This window comes from Trachypithecus francoisi, unplaced genomic scaffold (assembly GCF_009764315.1).
Source record: "Trachypithecus francoisi isolate TF-2019V2 unplaced genomic scaffold, Tfra_2.0 Lachesis_group5, whole genome shotgun sequence".
Lineage (NCBI taxonomy): Eukaryota > Metazoa > Chordata > Mammalia > Primates > Cercopithecidae > Trachypithecus > Trachypithecus francoisi.
Window position 1 is genome coordinate 24,149,826 of NW_022681470.1, and position 16,377 is coordinate 24,166,202.

The 16,377-nt window shown below is 40.7% G+C and overlaps 1 protein-coding gene across 5 annotated transcripts in view; it reads left to right on the top strand.

Annotated features, from left to right (window-relative positions):
- POU2F1 (POU class 2 homeobox 1) overlaps positions 1 to 13,322 on the top strand; it is a 202,141-nt gene extending 188,819 nt beyond the window's left edge. For 4 of the 5 annotated variants that reach the window (XM_033199629.1, XM_033199632.1, XM_033199633.1 and 1 more), the window contains one exon: positions 1,429 to 13,318. In XM_033199629.1, coding sequence (XP_033055520.1) covers positions 1,429 to 1,739 — 311 coding nt within the window. In that variant the 3' untranslated portion in view covers positions 1,740 to 13,318. Of the gene's footprint in view, positions 1 to 1,428 lie in introns of all 5 variants that reach the window. The other variant, XM_033199634.1, reaches the window with a different exon arrangement.
- Positions 13,323 to 16,377: the final 3,055 nt, after the last annotated feature.

Sequence of the window (16,377 nt, forward strand, 5' to 3'; positions counted from 1 at the left end):
TAATATTTCACAGGTGATGTCTCTGACAGTGTACTAGACAATGTTAATTACAGACAAAACCACACCATGGCCTAGATTACCTTACATTATATTGACTTTCTGACTGACTAAATCATACCTGAATTGGTTAGCTCTAAAGCTTTTGTTATATAGTAATTTTTTTTTTTTTGCAATAGAATTTGTAATAAATCACTTTTTCTTCTGCTTTATTGAATGTTTCTGTGCTGTGGGGATCCTACAAAGGCAAAATGTCTTCCCCAGGGCATGATTGATACTCTGAAAAGATCTGGAACTGGTCTATGACCCTAAGTTTGGAATCTCAGAAAAACTTCAAGCTGCACTAAGTCTCACTCTTCTGTACCGTTTGTATGAACAAGGCCAAAGTCAGAGGCATTCCCTTCAGCTATATTTTATGTAAGAAATCAACCAAATGTGTAATGCTGTTAGAAAATCCCTCAAATCTACATGTAGGAGTGAGGTTATATGGGTAGGGAGATTTAGGAATGTTGCCAGACAACAGGTTGAGATATTAAAAGAGAGTCTCAATTATTTTAAATAAAATGTTGATGATGTCTTCTTTGGGGGAAGCAACAGCATCATAGAAAATTTCTCGCCCATTAAAGCACATCCTAGCCTTAGATCACCCACATGTGGCCACCTACATCATTATGTCTGATTTCCTGCTATATTAGATTCATCATTCTCCTTTGCACAAGTCATAGAAATCAAATATTTAGCCTCAGGAAGTGAGAAATTAATTATACCTTTTACTTTATTTGGTGATACATAATTTATTTTAGAACTAAAGCCTTTTTCAAGATGGTTTTCGTCTTGTGTATCGTAATATAAAGCAGTGGTCCCCAACCGTTTTTGGCACCAGGGACAGGTTTTGTGGAAGACAATTTTTCCACAGCCACAGTGCGGTGGGGTGGTTTCTGGATGGCACCGTTTCCACCTCCGATTTTGCTCTATGAGAATCTAATGCCACCACTGATCTAACAGGAGGCAGGCCCACCACTCACCTCCTATTGTTAATGTTTTAATTACTTTAGCTAGTTTGTCTTTTGAACAGAGGTAGTTTAAAATCAGCAGTCTTCATTAAAGACAAAATTATTGGATTTATCAAATATGTAATGAAATAAACGGGTAATTTCAAGACAGAAACATGACTGTAATTCATTAGACAGTTATTAACTGTCTTCTGCCCCTGCTCGTGCCCATTAAATTAGACATTTCAGTCTTTCAGGCTCTTCAAAATTATAAATAAACTACAATTGGTATTAGTATAGCACTGCGTTTGAGGAAAAAGGGCTACACTTTTTCCTAGTGAGTTGTAGGAGAATGATAGACTTTTGGTGTGTTATTTGGCTTCTCCAGGATGATGTTAATGTTCTCATTCCTGCCTGTTTTGGGGGTTTTTGTCTGTAGCTCTTGCTTCTGGTGGCTCTCTTCCAATAACATCACTTGATGCAACTGGGAACCTGGTATTTGCCAATGCGGGAGGAGCCCCCAACATCGTGACTGCCCCTCTGTTCCTGAACCCTCAGAACCTCTCTCTGCTCACCAGCAACCCTGTTAGCTTGGTCTCTGCCGCCGCAGCCTCTGCAGGGAACTCTGCACCTGTAGCCAGCCTTCATGCCACCTCCACCTCTGCTGAATCCATCCAGAACTCTCTCTTCACAGTGGCCTCTGCCAGCGGGGCTGCATCCACCACCACCACCGCCTCCAAGGCACAGTGAGCTGGGCGGAGCTGGGCTGCCAGAAGCCTTTTTCACTCTGCAGTGTGATTGGACTGCCAGCCAGGTTCATAAACTGAAAAATGTGATTGGCTTCCTCTCGCCGTGTTGTGAGGGCAAAGGAGAGAAGGGAGAAAAAAAAAAAACCACACACACACACACACACACACACACACACACCAGAAAAAGAAAGAAAGGATGGAGACGGGACATTTGCCTAATTTTGTAATAAAACACTGTCTTTTCAGGATTGCTTCATGGATTGGAGAACTTTCTAACCAAAAATTAAAAAAAAAAAAAGAAACAAAAAATCAAAAACAAACAAAAATAAGTGAAAGGACTACTTATCATTTCCAGCAGTCATGATGACAAGTTAAGGTGGGTTACCAATTCCAATATAGGAAGGGGATTTCTTGTTTGTCTAAATTTCTTTTTTTCTTAAAAAAAAAAAAAATCATTTTTATGGGTCTGTTGTACAGGCCATTAAGTCATAACAAGGTGTTTATAATCGTATCAATTGTGTTGGGGGTTCCTTTCTTAACTGGTACAATTTAGGCAGGCCTGTATTACTGTATCTCTATTATTATTGTTGTTGTTGTTATTGTTTTATATATATATATATATATATATATATTATATATATATATAGTTTGGACATGTTTATTATCTCTTGCTCCTGGATCCTATTTCAGTGAGCTCCCACACTGTGGGGAGGGAGGGTTTTGGGGTGAGGGGAGACTTCTGTTCTTAACTGCGGGGAATGTTCTTGCTGGTTTCCTTATCCTTGATGACTCTTACAGAGGTGCTAGAAAATTATTTTCTTTTGCCACTTATGCAAGAGGCTTGGTGCAGAAGCTGAAGGCAGTGTGTGCAAACACTCCCATTCCACACACGCCCCTTCCCCTCCCCATATCAGGTGGTGCCTTTGGAGCACTTTTGTGTAGGAAGGAATTCCTGCTGAACTGTAGCTCTCACTCACCCCCAAATCATTGAATGACCCTGAGGCCCAGATCCTGTGGTGCAACAGTGCTGCTTTCTGCTACTTTCAATGGGAACAGCTGTACATGTTGCAGGGCAGGATTTGGTTCCGAAGAGCAAAGACTACTGCAGACACCTGACTTGGTGGTTCTCCTGATTTCTTATCTCCTGAAAAATGCTCCTACTGTTGGTGTGTTTGTTTGTTTGTTCCATTTTGTGGAAGTTTTTCATCTAAACTTTAACTTGGCAAAGAAAAAAAACTGACTTATTGAAATTGGGAAACTTTTCCCTTCTTTTATTTTCTAAAGGAATTCTACTAGACTATTTTCCATTGATAATATATACAAAAGAGGTATGATGAGAAGAGTGTAAGGTTACCACCTTTTCCTCTAGAGAGCCACAGACTTCCTTTCCACTGGATGGCTTATAAATTCCTCTAACCCTGAGATTCTTCTTGGTTCTCTGACTAAAGGAGGCACTATTAGCCGGGCTGGGATCTGTAGAACCTTTGAAGAAGGACTTTGAGCAGGAACTTTGCACACACCTTAAGTGTCTCCTTGGTTTGTTCGTGATGCTCCTGCTAGGTAGGTCTAAATGGCAATACACATCTCTTTACTCAATGTAGAAAGTAATTAGCTCCTGTAATTATTTTCAGGGTGTTTCTAGACTATATAAATGAGCCCATTGAAAAGGAAGAGCTTGTGAAAGTGGATGAAGAGGAATAAGGATAACTTGGAGATTAAATTCCCCTTTTGTCAATGTACTGTTACTATGCCATCTTTACCAAAAAATATTCCAAAAGACTGGATCACTGCAGTGCAGCTCATCTAAGTTCCCCTTCTTATTGGAGTTAAAGGTTCCCATTTGGTGGCTGTGGGTGCTTGCTTAAATCTCTGGTGGTCCCAAGACTGCACTTTTTCTCCCTTTCAAGCTGGGGATGTAGAGAGAACTTACAGGTGATTTTTATTCTGATTGCTTTTGTTTGTGTCCACAAGGGAGCTTGGATTCTGTGTACTTGGTCTCTCTTTACCATTGTCCAGAAAGGCGGTAAATACAGACACATTGTGTACTTTTGTGTGTGATTCAAGTGGGAGACAGTCTAGTCTGTTAAAAGGTCAGAAACATTTTAGTCCCCTTTTAAATTTTTGTTTTAGTTTTTTTCTATCTTGTTTTATTTCACAAATATTTAATTACCACCCCTAAATTTCCTCCTCTTACCCTTCACCTTCCCTAAAATCCTTCCAAAATCAGTGAACTGCAAGCAGGGAAACTAACAAATGTCCATTCACCCTTTTTGTGTGGTGTGTTTTTTTATGTTTTGTTTTGTTTTTTAACTAAGCTTGAACCAAAGTCAATTTTTAGCAAGCTGCTGTACTAATGGACTAGTTGATAACGTGCAGTTCAGACACATCGAGGAGATAGATGCTACTGACAATTTCTTTTTCATTTGTCTTTATTAATTTTATATAAAAGTTGCTGCTTGTTTTTAATCTTTTATGTTGGTAAATTGTAATATCCTCTGGGCAGACATTAACTTGATGTTTAACTAGTTTATTAGGTTGGTGTGTAAATAGAATGACAATGTCAATTACTAATTTCTCTCCTCTCCATTCACTTTTTCTCTGTTGTAGTTAAATGTAATCTTCTATCCTGACTTGACATCTCTACCTTTAGTCTGTGCAAATGATTTTAGGGCTATCAGTAATGCTCTAGCTGCCCATAGGAATGAGTCCCTCCCTTGGGAGTGGTGAAACTTAGACAGAAGGATTCAGGGAGGGAAATGCTGATACCCACTATACTGGATTAGAAGTTACAGCATTAATTTCTCAAAATTGCTACCAAAGGAAGGGTGGAGTCCCAAGGGACTCAAGCTCAGTGAGGTAAGACAAAGGGCAAGGAAAGACTGTTTGGGTGTTTTTTCTTTTCCTCCACGTATGGTTTAGAAAATGATCCCTTTCCCAAATAAAACTCACCAACAGACTTTAATATTAGAAAAGATACTAAGCTTTCAATGTCAATACAATGGTCTTTTATTCCCTACCCTGTCTATATTTTCTACTCAATTTGGGATAAGGGGATTCTGCCTTTTTTATGTGAAGCACTTGATGAGGGTAGACCAGCATAGAAAATCTGTTTAAAAGAAGAAATAATCTTCAGGCAAAGATAAATCTTTAGATAAAAATAAAATTTTTTCTCTTTTTTTACTTATTTAAAAATAAGTTGTGAAATGAAAGGTACATTTACATATGTACTCACGAAACACTAATACAGCTTTTTGGTGGTTGTTTAATTTAAAATCAACTCCCTATCCATCATCCCTAGATACTTTACTTATATTGCTTCATGAACACCTTAGTCATTTTTTACTTTACATGTATATCTTTTGATCATCTCAAGAAATGCATTTTGAATTGAATGAACTCTCTTCTGAGCTAAGGTACTCAAACTTAACTTTTAGCCACCTTATATGGGAGAGCCTGGAAACTAAAGGGGGCCAGGGACCATTTGACCAAAAAGAGGTGTTTGGTGGAGTTTCTGCATTTCAAAGAAGAAAGGCCAGATAGGTCATCACAATTCATTGTATTATCCTTTTTTCCCCCTTAATGGTTATGCAAATTTTATTTTATATTTCTGAATTTGGTTAGCACATACTAAGCCAAAGACTATTCTAAATGCATTTATAGTGAATCCTATATATGCCCATGGTAATGGGTCCTCCCTAAGGAGTGGTGAATGTAATTGTGTGAATCCTGCTTATCACAAGTGGTGCAATTTGGTCATAAACTTTATTTATACCTTGTATACATCTGAATAACAGAGCAGAAAGACCTAAAAAAGGGCTTCTCACAGGAACAATATTACTATGTTGTTCTAAGAAAAAATAAGTTGAGTGCTGTATTTAAGTGTTTCTGAAGTTCTATAGGCAGCATTTTAGAATTAAGAAAAACATTGTGTATATCCATTAACTGATATAATTCACATGTCCTTTTATTTGTTATCAGAAAGATCAATACTATCCCAATTTATTCAACTTGTTACCCAAGAAATGAAACCAAAGGAATCCAACTTTCGTTTTGTGCAGAATCATACCTATTTATACTTAATGCTAGCACTGTAAGAAATAAATCTTTTTTGTTTAAAAAAGGGAAGATAAGATTAAAGATTCTTAGTGAGATCATCTTGCCAATTTGTTGTACATCTCTCATTCATTGTTGGGGGAAAAAAGCACAACTATACCTCTTTAATGTTATTTTCTTCCATTATCCCTCATTTATTTGGGAAGATAAGGGAAACCTTGTCTGTATTATCCAGAAGCACAGATATTTGCTTGACACAATATTTAAATTCAGCCCAATCTTTAACATTAAAAAATTTTCTTTTTAACTTGCTGGAAAAATCCGATACATTGGCAAATATGGGGGATTCATGTCAATTTTGTTTCGGGTCGGGGAGGTCTTTGTTGCCTAGGCTGGAGTGCAATGGCACAATCTTGGCTCACTGCAACCTCTGCCTCCTGGGTTCAAGCGATTCTCCTGCCTCAGCCTCCCGGGTAGCTGGGATTACAGGCGCCCACCACCACACCCGGCTAATTTTTGTATTTTTAGTAGAGACAGGGTTTCACCATGTTGGCCAGGCTGGTTTTGAATTCCTGACCTCAGGTGATCCGCCCACCTCGGCCTCCCAAAGTGCTGGGATAACAGGTGTGAGCCACCGCGCCCGTCCTCATGTCAATTTTTAAAGTGATAAATCCTGATATTATACATTGCAATTAGTGTAGAATAAACGCTTGGCTTATAGAATTCTCTGTTCTTAGTCTAAAGCTGTTCCCAAACCAGGTCATCCTCACGAAACATTCTTGACCAAGAAACAAGATAAGGTCATTGAGACAGGAAGACAGAGGAAAAGCCTCTTGCTTTTGTTTCTTCCCAAGAAAGGAGAAGCCCTGCCAGGGAGAAGTCAGTAGTATCACTGACTCCCCCATCACTGAGTGTAGGGTGTGGTAACAAGGAGGAGGCAGGTAATTCACCCTGACAGGTGGCTCTGGCCTGGCTCTTGGGGGCTCTTCCGAAGACCAGTCTGCAGTTTGAGGAAGGGTCCCAGCAATTCATTTGGAGAGCTTGGCCAAATATTTTCTCATTAGTCAGCATCTAAACTTGATGAGCTTAAAGTTTGTTTATTAGAGTTGAAAACATTAAAAGATGATTAATACTAATGGGAGAAAAATACTAAGGATGCAAAATTTAAAATTTTCCAAAGTAGACAAGAATTGATGGGTTAATTTGCTCATAACTGATATGAGTTTGCTTTTATATGTATGTGGAAAGCATTTAATGTGTGATGCTGTTCATAGTCCTGGCTATTTGATGTCATTTTCAGTTTTACAACATTTTGAGGATGACAAAATGGTAAATCTTTCTCAGCGTTTACAAACTTCACTTTCGAGAAGTGAAGGGAAAAATCCTTCTTTGCTATTTCTGTAAGAAGAATAACTGAGATCAGCTATTACATAGGTTTGCATGGATGGTGTACACAATACAAATGTAAACTTGGATAGGAATAGGATAAATAAATTGCTTTCATCATAAAGGCCAGTCATCCATTTCTTAATCCAAAGAGATTAAATATAAATAGGACACCCCTGAGATTTCCAGTAAAGTATTTGAAAGGATTCCACTGGGAGGGCAGGGAATATATTTTTTCTCAGAGTTGTCTAGTTTGTACCCAGTTTTCTATATGGTTTGTGAACTGTAGCTTTAAAAAAAAAATTTTTTTTTTGTAGTTTTCTTCTAACCTTATTCATTAAGTCGTTCCTTGTTTTGGCCCTTCTACTCTTGGCCTTAGCTAAAAGCAGTAAATGTGAGTGAATTTTATGTTGATTATGTCATCTGGATCTCCTTTCCTTCCCTTCTTTTTCTCGTTGAATGGTGGTACCTTAATTTGGGTAACAGCTAGCTTCTGGCACCTTCATAAAATACCTCAGAATAGCTTAGCATTGTTGCAAAACTGGTTTTAAACTAAAAACCAAACAAATAAAAGAAAAAACTTTATAAATAGTGGAAATAATTCTAGCTGTAGCATTTAGTCGAACTAATGTTTATTATGATCGATAAACATGATTGATGCTGTATGTATTTGGGATCCTGTTTATAGGTTACAATTTATAGGGTTAGGGAGGGTTGGGTGGGGGAAGAGGAGAAGTTGATTATGTTAGAAGGAAAACGTTGCTCGTGTGTGTGTGTGTGTTTTCTTGTATCTGTCTTGCCAAAGGAAACTTGATTTTCCCTGTGATTGGCTTTGGCCTCTCTGTGGTCTGATCTGCAGCGGTGTGTGGTGGCATGCAGATAACATATGGGGTGTCCAGTAGGTTCAGGGACCCTGAGGGTGCATTTACATCCCTTCCTATGGTTGCCCATGCCCCCCAGACCCTGCCAACCTCTCTTAATGATTCATACCTCTGTACATAGCAAAAGCATAGGCAAAGGATGAACATGTGAATGCCTGGATGTGCAGTTGAGAAATAGAGGCAGAAATAGACATGCACCAATTAATTTGGAGACAAGAGGTGAGTGATTGATGTGTCTTAAATCTAGGAAAGTTAAAGTGAAACAGGTTCTTTGTGTTGCCCTCTTGTCAAGTTACTGAATGTTGTGCTAATAACACAACATTTTAAAACCTTACTTTTCTCATACCAAGGCTAGTTCTGTCTAGACCAAAAACACAAACAGGATAAAAAGCAAACCAAGAAGTTGAAAGCTAACCTGCCCACCTCACCCCTGTGATATAAAATGTGGCCCTTAAGGAATTGGTTGGTGGGATTGAGGAGAGAATTATTCTTGGTGGGAACGTGAATGAGAAATGATGCTGGCTTAGAAAAAATTACAAGGCCTTTCTGCCCACACTCTGGGACAGACTTTCTTGGCTCCCTGAGTTTCAATATAGACTGTATCTCCAGAAAGGCTATTTTTTTAAATAAATGATCTCACAGAACTTAAGTGGGATTTGGTTTAGATACCAAAGACACTGCTAATGTCATTGCTTATCCTTAAGTTTTCAAAACAGGCAGAGGGAATAGGAGCAAAAAGCCAAAATTTGGAAAAGCTTTACTTTATCTCTTTCCTTCCCTTTTCCCAGTCCCCTGCTTTTTGAAGGAAGTCTCCTTGGTTGTCCTGGCTTTGGAAAAGAGATGTATTTTGTTTTGCTCTGCTGGCTCTGTAAAGATGGATCGTTGCTCAGTGTAGCAGTGATGTTCTTGGAATTGCTGAGAAATTTGGGGTGGGCAAAAGATAGGGGTAGAATTTTTTCATCATTTCCCTTTATCTAATACTTTTAAATAGAACCAGTACAGCCTATATGAGTTCAGACAATATTTACATGTGGTATCTCCAACTGTCTCCTGTAAAAGATAAGAATTTTCAAGAACAGGATTATGTGGAAAACCGAAAGATCTTCCCTTACTCTCCTGTAAATGTTTTGTTCCAAAATGTTTTTATATACGGGCTCTAGGGAGTCAAGTAGTTCATTGTTTCGGTGTACTATTGGTAGGACACAGAAAGGGAGAGAGGGTAAAGAAATATATCGCTGTCTGAATATTGCATCAAAAATGATCAAGTTGCAGAACTTCATGAAAGCTTTGCTAATAATCTTACTGTTCTGACATTATGTAAAGGTGGTATTAATATTGTATGACTTTTCAAAGTGCTAGATAGGTTTATAAGTAGGTAATAGGGATGTTGAAGATTAGAGCACTTGAAACAGAAGTTCTGGGAAAATAAGGTGTGTGTAGTGGAACACCGCTTTGAGCACAGAAACAAAGGTCCCTTGGGCCTGGGAGAGAAGATGTGATTTATGATTGTTTCTGTGTCCCTGTATCTGCCCACCCTGCACAGGGCTCCACCACGCAGGGCCACCTTCTGGTTTAAACCCAGGACACTGTCAAAAAGTTAAGACCCCAAAACTAATTTACTGTAAAAAAAACATTGAGGACTGCTGCAAAGTTTTCCCATTTTCTTTGTGTACTTCGTTCATCTTTGTATAAGTTAGCCACAGCCTCCTCACAAGAGCAGCTTAAGGCGTCTTTCATAAATTGACTGTGGCATTGAGTTCTCAAACATTATATCCCAGAGTCTGCAGGCAGACAGCTGGATACAGCGCTGTGTATAAAATGAGACGTCCACACACTAGAGTTTCTTAAGATTGGGATCTCTTTCAAATGATAAAGGACAGAACCAAGTAGAGAAAATACTTGGTGCTCCCACCCAGCCTTAATGAGTCTCATGGTCTAAAAGCATAGGAAGAAATGAAATGCACTTTCAGAAGCGAAAATGACAGTGTCTGCTACAAAAGACTGTAGTTGTAGGCAGTCGGGGATGCCATGTCCTTGGTTCCATTCCTGCGTGAGTCTGCAGAAGGCACACGTTCTGTAAGAGCAGAATGGACTAGTACCAGCCTGAATAAGTTTAAAACTGCAAACAGTTGGAGAACATGGAACGGGTTGGTGCAGGGAGCCTAAGATTTTGCAATCATATTATAACATTGGTTTTTGACAACATAAATAGTGTATCTTCCCTAAGGTCAGGTCGGGGAAAGAAAGACTTCCAGCTTCTTACCTCTGCATGCATGGGCACATGTGCACTGCTCAGTCCGCAGGAGGTCTCACTCCACAGGAAACGCTCTCCTCCCACATTAGTCTGTACTTCCATCCCCTCATCTGTGGTAGTAGTGAAGGCTAGGTGAGTAAGTGTGGGCTGTTCTACCCACCAGAAGTCCAGGAGCTGTTGTATACCTCATTTCTAACTCGTGACCGAGTGACTTGCTTTAACTTTCTCGAAACCCTACAGAGTTGCCAAGTCTGCCCTCCCTCCTCTCAGTCATGTTAAACTCTGGCCTATAGCATCATGGGACCTGTAGCCTAGGGTGGGACCCCCTAAAGCCTCTGAATGTTGCTGCTTAAAAGCTACTGCAAACTGAGGGCAAATTGCAATCTTCTATTCCTTTTTGTTGCAAGGGGTCTTCACAGGTCTCTTAACATCTACTTTCCCTGCCACCCTGCCTTTAGGGGCTGGCCAGCTATCCACACCCCTAACCCACCCTGTGTTTCTGACAGCTGGCCACACATCAACTTCTGTACTTGCCTTTTCCTTGGTGGGGTAGAGGCCAACCCCTTCTCCTCTGAGGCCTCAGGGTTCTGTTTCTCTTCAGGACTTTGGGTAGAAGGGAAGACACCAAAGCCTCCTTTAAGCTGACTGCTGCATACACATTTCACTTTTTTTCCTTTGACATGACCAAAAATATCCAAATATTTAAGTTTATTATTATTATTAATATTATTATTATTTGACAATCTTATATCCAATGGGCTCTCTAGAAGCTGCATCCCCAGCCCTTTCACCTTTTCTTTGAATGTAGTTCCCAACCTTCAATTCCCACCCCTAATGCTGACAAAAAGCTTAGCCAGGTCATGATACTGCTGCTATAAGCCAGGGGAGGGTGGTTTCTTTGTTTTGTTTTGTTTTGTTTTTTAAATTTCCAGCCAAAACCAAAGATTTCTTAATGATTGTATAAACTCAAAACAAACAAAAGAACCAAAGAAAAGGGAAGTCTTCAGCATCAGTCCAGTCTGTGGTGTCCTGGCACTTAGAAGAGTGAGGCCACGGCAGGTGGGGCGGGAGGACCCTCTGACCGGATCAGAAAGGGCAGGCAAGCTGTTTTCCACCTTCCAGGGTCCAGCACAGGTACATGCCCGTAGCTTTGGCCCTCACAAACTTGTGAGCATGCCCTGAAACAAATTGGCATTTCAGATTTTCCAAAACAAAAGTCAAAAAACCTCATCACCACCATCAGCCACCCTACACCAACCAAGGTCACTATGGGGACTTAGCACAGGGCCTAGGGAGGGTGGGAGCTGCTGCTGGACTGGCCGGAGGACTCCACAGAGTGGGGGACGTTGAAGACACTGGCGCACGATTGGCTGCTCTGCTGGGTGCTTTAACCTCTGGGGCTGGGCGAATGCACGCCAAGGTGCCCTTCTGAGCCTTTTTTCTCTTTTCCTGTACTGGAACTGCTTGGAAGTGGCTGTCCTGTTTGTGAGAAAACATGCAGAAAGATTATCAAGCTTTTCATTTCTCTTTATTGTAGTTTTGTTTCCTTTTTGCAGCACCACTGTGCAACTATGCATTGTACTTCACAACCTTTTGTGCTAGGTAGATGCCTGTGACTTTTTAACTTGGGGGGTGGGGGGATTGCAAATGAAGGAACTTTTTACATGGATCTTTTTAATCTCAGTTGATTGGGGGAGGGGGGTACTTGGTTCTTGGGTCATACAAGCTCTATCCCAAAGCAAAATCCAAATGTTAATAATATTAGCCTGATGCAGATACCAAAGATAATTTCTTTCCTGCAGAACCTTAGACTCGTGTATTAAGTACGATTACCCAGCACTTGCATTAGTCTAACCTCAGTAATTCCAAAGCTTAGATGTATATTTTGGTATATTTCTGGGATATTAAAAAGAAAAATGTCGTTTAACTTCTTGTTTGTTTCAGTGTAATGCTCTTAAAGTCATAGCATGAAAATAATTGAACTGTCCTATTCTTAGTAGTTTGAAATAATAGTATTTTTGTATGTTTTGGGTGTGTCTATGTATGTATTAACATAACAGTTTTCACTGCCTAGGTGTTCATAATAAAAAAGAAAATGAAAAAAGTTCTGAGTGTACAGAATATTCAATAATAATCTCCCACCTGGTGTCAATTTAGATTGCATATTCCTCATTGCTGTTCCCAACTGGGATTTTCTTTTCTTTTAAAGAGATAGTGATCGTGTTTTTCTAAAGATGTTTTCTTTCTCTCTTTCAATATCTTAACTCACTTTTTCTTTTCTTCCTTTTTTGTCTTAATTATTAATTCAGGGGTGTTTGTCCACTGTTGTCAAGGGAGGGGCACAAGGGGAATTGGCCCCTTGGCCTCCTAGAACTTTTTGTTTTATGTACTTTAAAATGTGAGTTTGAGTTCTTCTTTGTGGAAACTTAAGATGTGGTGTAAATGATTCTTTCCAAAATTGTCCAGCAGCTTTAATGAGGCAGTGACAATTCTGAGGTGGTTTATTAGAGTCCTTCTACATTTCTCTTAGATAACTCTGCACTCTGGGTGGCTATTGTGTAGCCTTACTGCCCTAGAGCGCCTGTTAGCCAAATATTTCCCCTCTGATAGGAATATTTTCTAAGAATCAGCTGATAACTTGCGTGCTGGACCTTGTTATCTGTGCCCCTGGGAGACACACGTTTTCTTGGTTTTGAAAACCTGAAACACAGGCAACTTTACATTTTGGGGAATTAGCTGAGGCCTCCCGAGGCCTGAGGAGGTGGTGGGGAATATGAGCGGTGCTGTCTCTCTCAAAGTGCCCTTTAGATGACTCCCCCTCCTAGGGCTGCCTGCAGGGGCTGTAGGCTTGGGAGAGATTGTGTAGGTGACAGTGAATCAGAATGAAATGGTAGATTTTGTGTAGATGCATTTGTCTGCTGTAATTTTTTATATATATATTAAACTTACTGTAACTGTACAGTTCATTTCTGTTGTAAAACATCATTAAACCATTTTCCAAGTGTTTTCACATTGTTGGAGTTTCTTTGAAATTGCTGTGTTGGTATTCTGGATGCTTGACATACACATTCTCAGACTCTGCATAATTCAGCTTGCAAATTATGTTTTCCAAGTGCTCTCAGGAACCCCAGAATCACCGTGGTTCCTGCCCCGCTCCACCCTTCCTCCTGCACTCCAGGGGGAGCTATGGCCACTGCATTTCTCCCTGCCAGACCGTCAGTGTGGTTTCGTGGGACGCTGAGTAGCAGTAGTCTCCTTCAGGCCCAAGTACTTTGTGTGATCAAACGTGCAGGCCCATGATTGATCTTGCAAGGGAGCTAAGCTCCATCTCACTGTGTATTTGACTGCAGAACTGGGGCCGAACTCAACTTTTTCCAAATTTATTGTTTAAACTGCACTGCCCCTCTAGCATTTCTTGCCAAGTCCTGAATATTCATTGGGCGGGTGGCGGCGGCAGGAGGGGGGTCCTCCGAAGGAAAGTAACCCTGAACTTGGCATCTGGTCCTCCTCCTGTTGGAGGTTGTACAACTTAGCTTCTTCAGACTTATAAATACTACTTACCATTTAGTGTCTTACTACAATTCATTTCATGAAAAGGAAAGTTTGAATTTTAAAATGAATTCCCCACAGAGAGAAGGCTTCAGCTTACTGAAGAACCTGGGAATGTTGTCTGTCACGTGCTGGCCATCTGACGGGCGTTCTTGAATTAGATGATGTGGAGAGCTGTTGTCGCAAGATGTGCTCGCTCTCCTGGAAAGGGATCAGAATGGGAAGACAAATGATGGGTCCTTTTCTCCCTGCTCCTTTATCATAGAATTTATATTTTTCCATTCCATTCCTTAGATATATGGCTTACATTTCAGTTTGTAGAGTTATTTTCTTAATATAATGTCCAGTTTTTAACAGAAATCCTGTTTTTGAGATAGTGTCATGCTCACTAACAAAGACTTAGCAAGCACAACTCTTGTCATCTCCTAAGGCATGAGGATAAACCACTGATGAGATTCCGTTACCCTGTCGTTCTTTTTGAAGAAGTGGTTAAATTCTAACCCATTTCCAGGTTTGTATACAAAGCTGAATTATCTATGGCAGGATGTGAATAATATCTGCCCTTACTCTTCTCTTTTTGGAGGGACTTGTGTCTCTCCAAAGACCCAGGTTGAAGTTAACAGGAAATCCAGTGTTAGGACTCAGTCATGAGTTCACAAAAGTAGTTGTTGATGAACAACTGAAATGTCCAGCACCAAGCAACCAAAACACATCACAAGTTATCCATGGACAGATTGAGGCCTGTGGCTTAACAGCTGGCCAAATGACAAGGCTTTAAATCACCCCGGAAGTTGTCCTCTTAGCCTAAATTGGTCATCTGCCCTTTTTTCTCTGCCAAGCCAGGCTTTGCAGCTTCTATTTGTCTGTTTATAGGAACCTTGTAAACTAGTAACCTTGGATCTTATTCCAAGAATGACCTCGAATTAAACCCTAGGAAGAAAAGTGATCAGAAATATTCATATCTTATTTCTGAGTTTAGTGACATTTGAATAAAAGTCTGAAAAATACTGAAAGCTTCCATCTTTATATATATGTGTTTCCTCAATACAAGGAAAATTCCGTATTTCGTTGATTCTAAGCACATCTTCACACTTTAACCCATGAAACAGATCTACATCTTACGATAGATATTTAGGAATTTTCCCCTTGAAATAAATTGATACATCAATAACCAACAGTGTTTTCGGATGGAGGGAGTGCAGTTGTGCTGTGGAGAAGGCATTGCCAGACCTCAGGAAAGGCAGGAATGCTGGCAGTTCCAGGGCTAGCCACTCTCCCATCGGATTCAGGGCTTTGCTCTCTCAGAAACGGGTTTCTCAGCCCTGCTTCTGTGAGCACATCTCAGTTCTCCCCCAGCTTGCTGTCTATGTGGTTACCGTGCGCGTAGCCTCATATGGCCCCCACCCCAGGTTCGCTGTAGCACCATAGCTCACTGCCCAGTGCCAGCTTTTCTCCTTGCCTCTTTAGACATATGTTATTAAAAATATTTATATATGTGTGTGTGTGTGTGTGTATTTTTTTGTTTTGTTTTGTTTTTGAGATGGGGTCTCCCTCTGTTACCCAGGCTGGATTTCGGCTCACTGCAGCCTTGACCTCCTGGGCTCAAGCAGTCCTCTAGCTTCAGCATCCTGAGTAGTGAGGAACACATGCACATGCCACCATGCCCGACTGTATTTTTTTGTAGAGACAGGGTTCTTCTGTGTTGCTCAGGCTGGTCTCAAACTCCTGGGCTCAAAAGTTCCTCCTGCCTCAGCCTCACAAAGTGCTGGGATTACAGGCATGAGCCACCGTGCCTAGACTGACACATATTCTTGACAGAATTGGATCAACTCACTTTTTTCAAACCAGCCATCCAGGTCACACAGCCTGTCTATATAAGTCAACTGACCTCGAAACTTGTTGTAGCACAAGCCCTCGGTGTGAGTGGCAACTGTTTCACTAATAGATGAACCAGACTTCAGTTTTAAAAGCCTAGTGAGTAGCAGAATTCCCCTGAGGCTGAGTTACACCTCCAATGGCTTCTCTTTATGAGTTGCCTGTGAATTGTTAAATATGCCTAGTGATGATATGCTTGGCTCCTGCTGGAATCCCAAATTTTCAGGGACGTTTAACGGTCATGGTCTTGGATTTCTTTTTTGAAAAAGTCAAGGTACAGATTTCAGTCTTCACACAATATTAGTTGGTGGGCTTGTTGAATTGGGGCCTTACATATAGCCACTGCAGTTAGAGGAAATACTGCTAGGAACGGGGCCACCTTTTGTTGAGGGAAACACCTAAAAGACTTGTTGTCCTCCATCCCTCCCTCAAACCCTATGCACTGAGACATTCTGCACTGTGGTGTCAGCTGCTCTGCATAACTTCCGGACACCTTCTGCTCACACGCTGCCTATTCCAATGCCTGAGTGCCAGGCCAGTCTCTCACGCTTGTTTTCCTGCACCTGACAAGCTGGTGCTGTGCTGCAGGGCTCCTTTCCCATAGCCCTCTCTGGTTCTGGGGCCATCCTGACACACCTTAT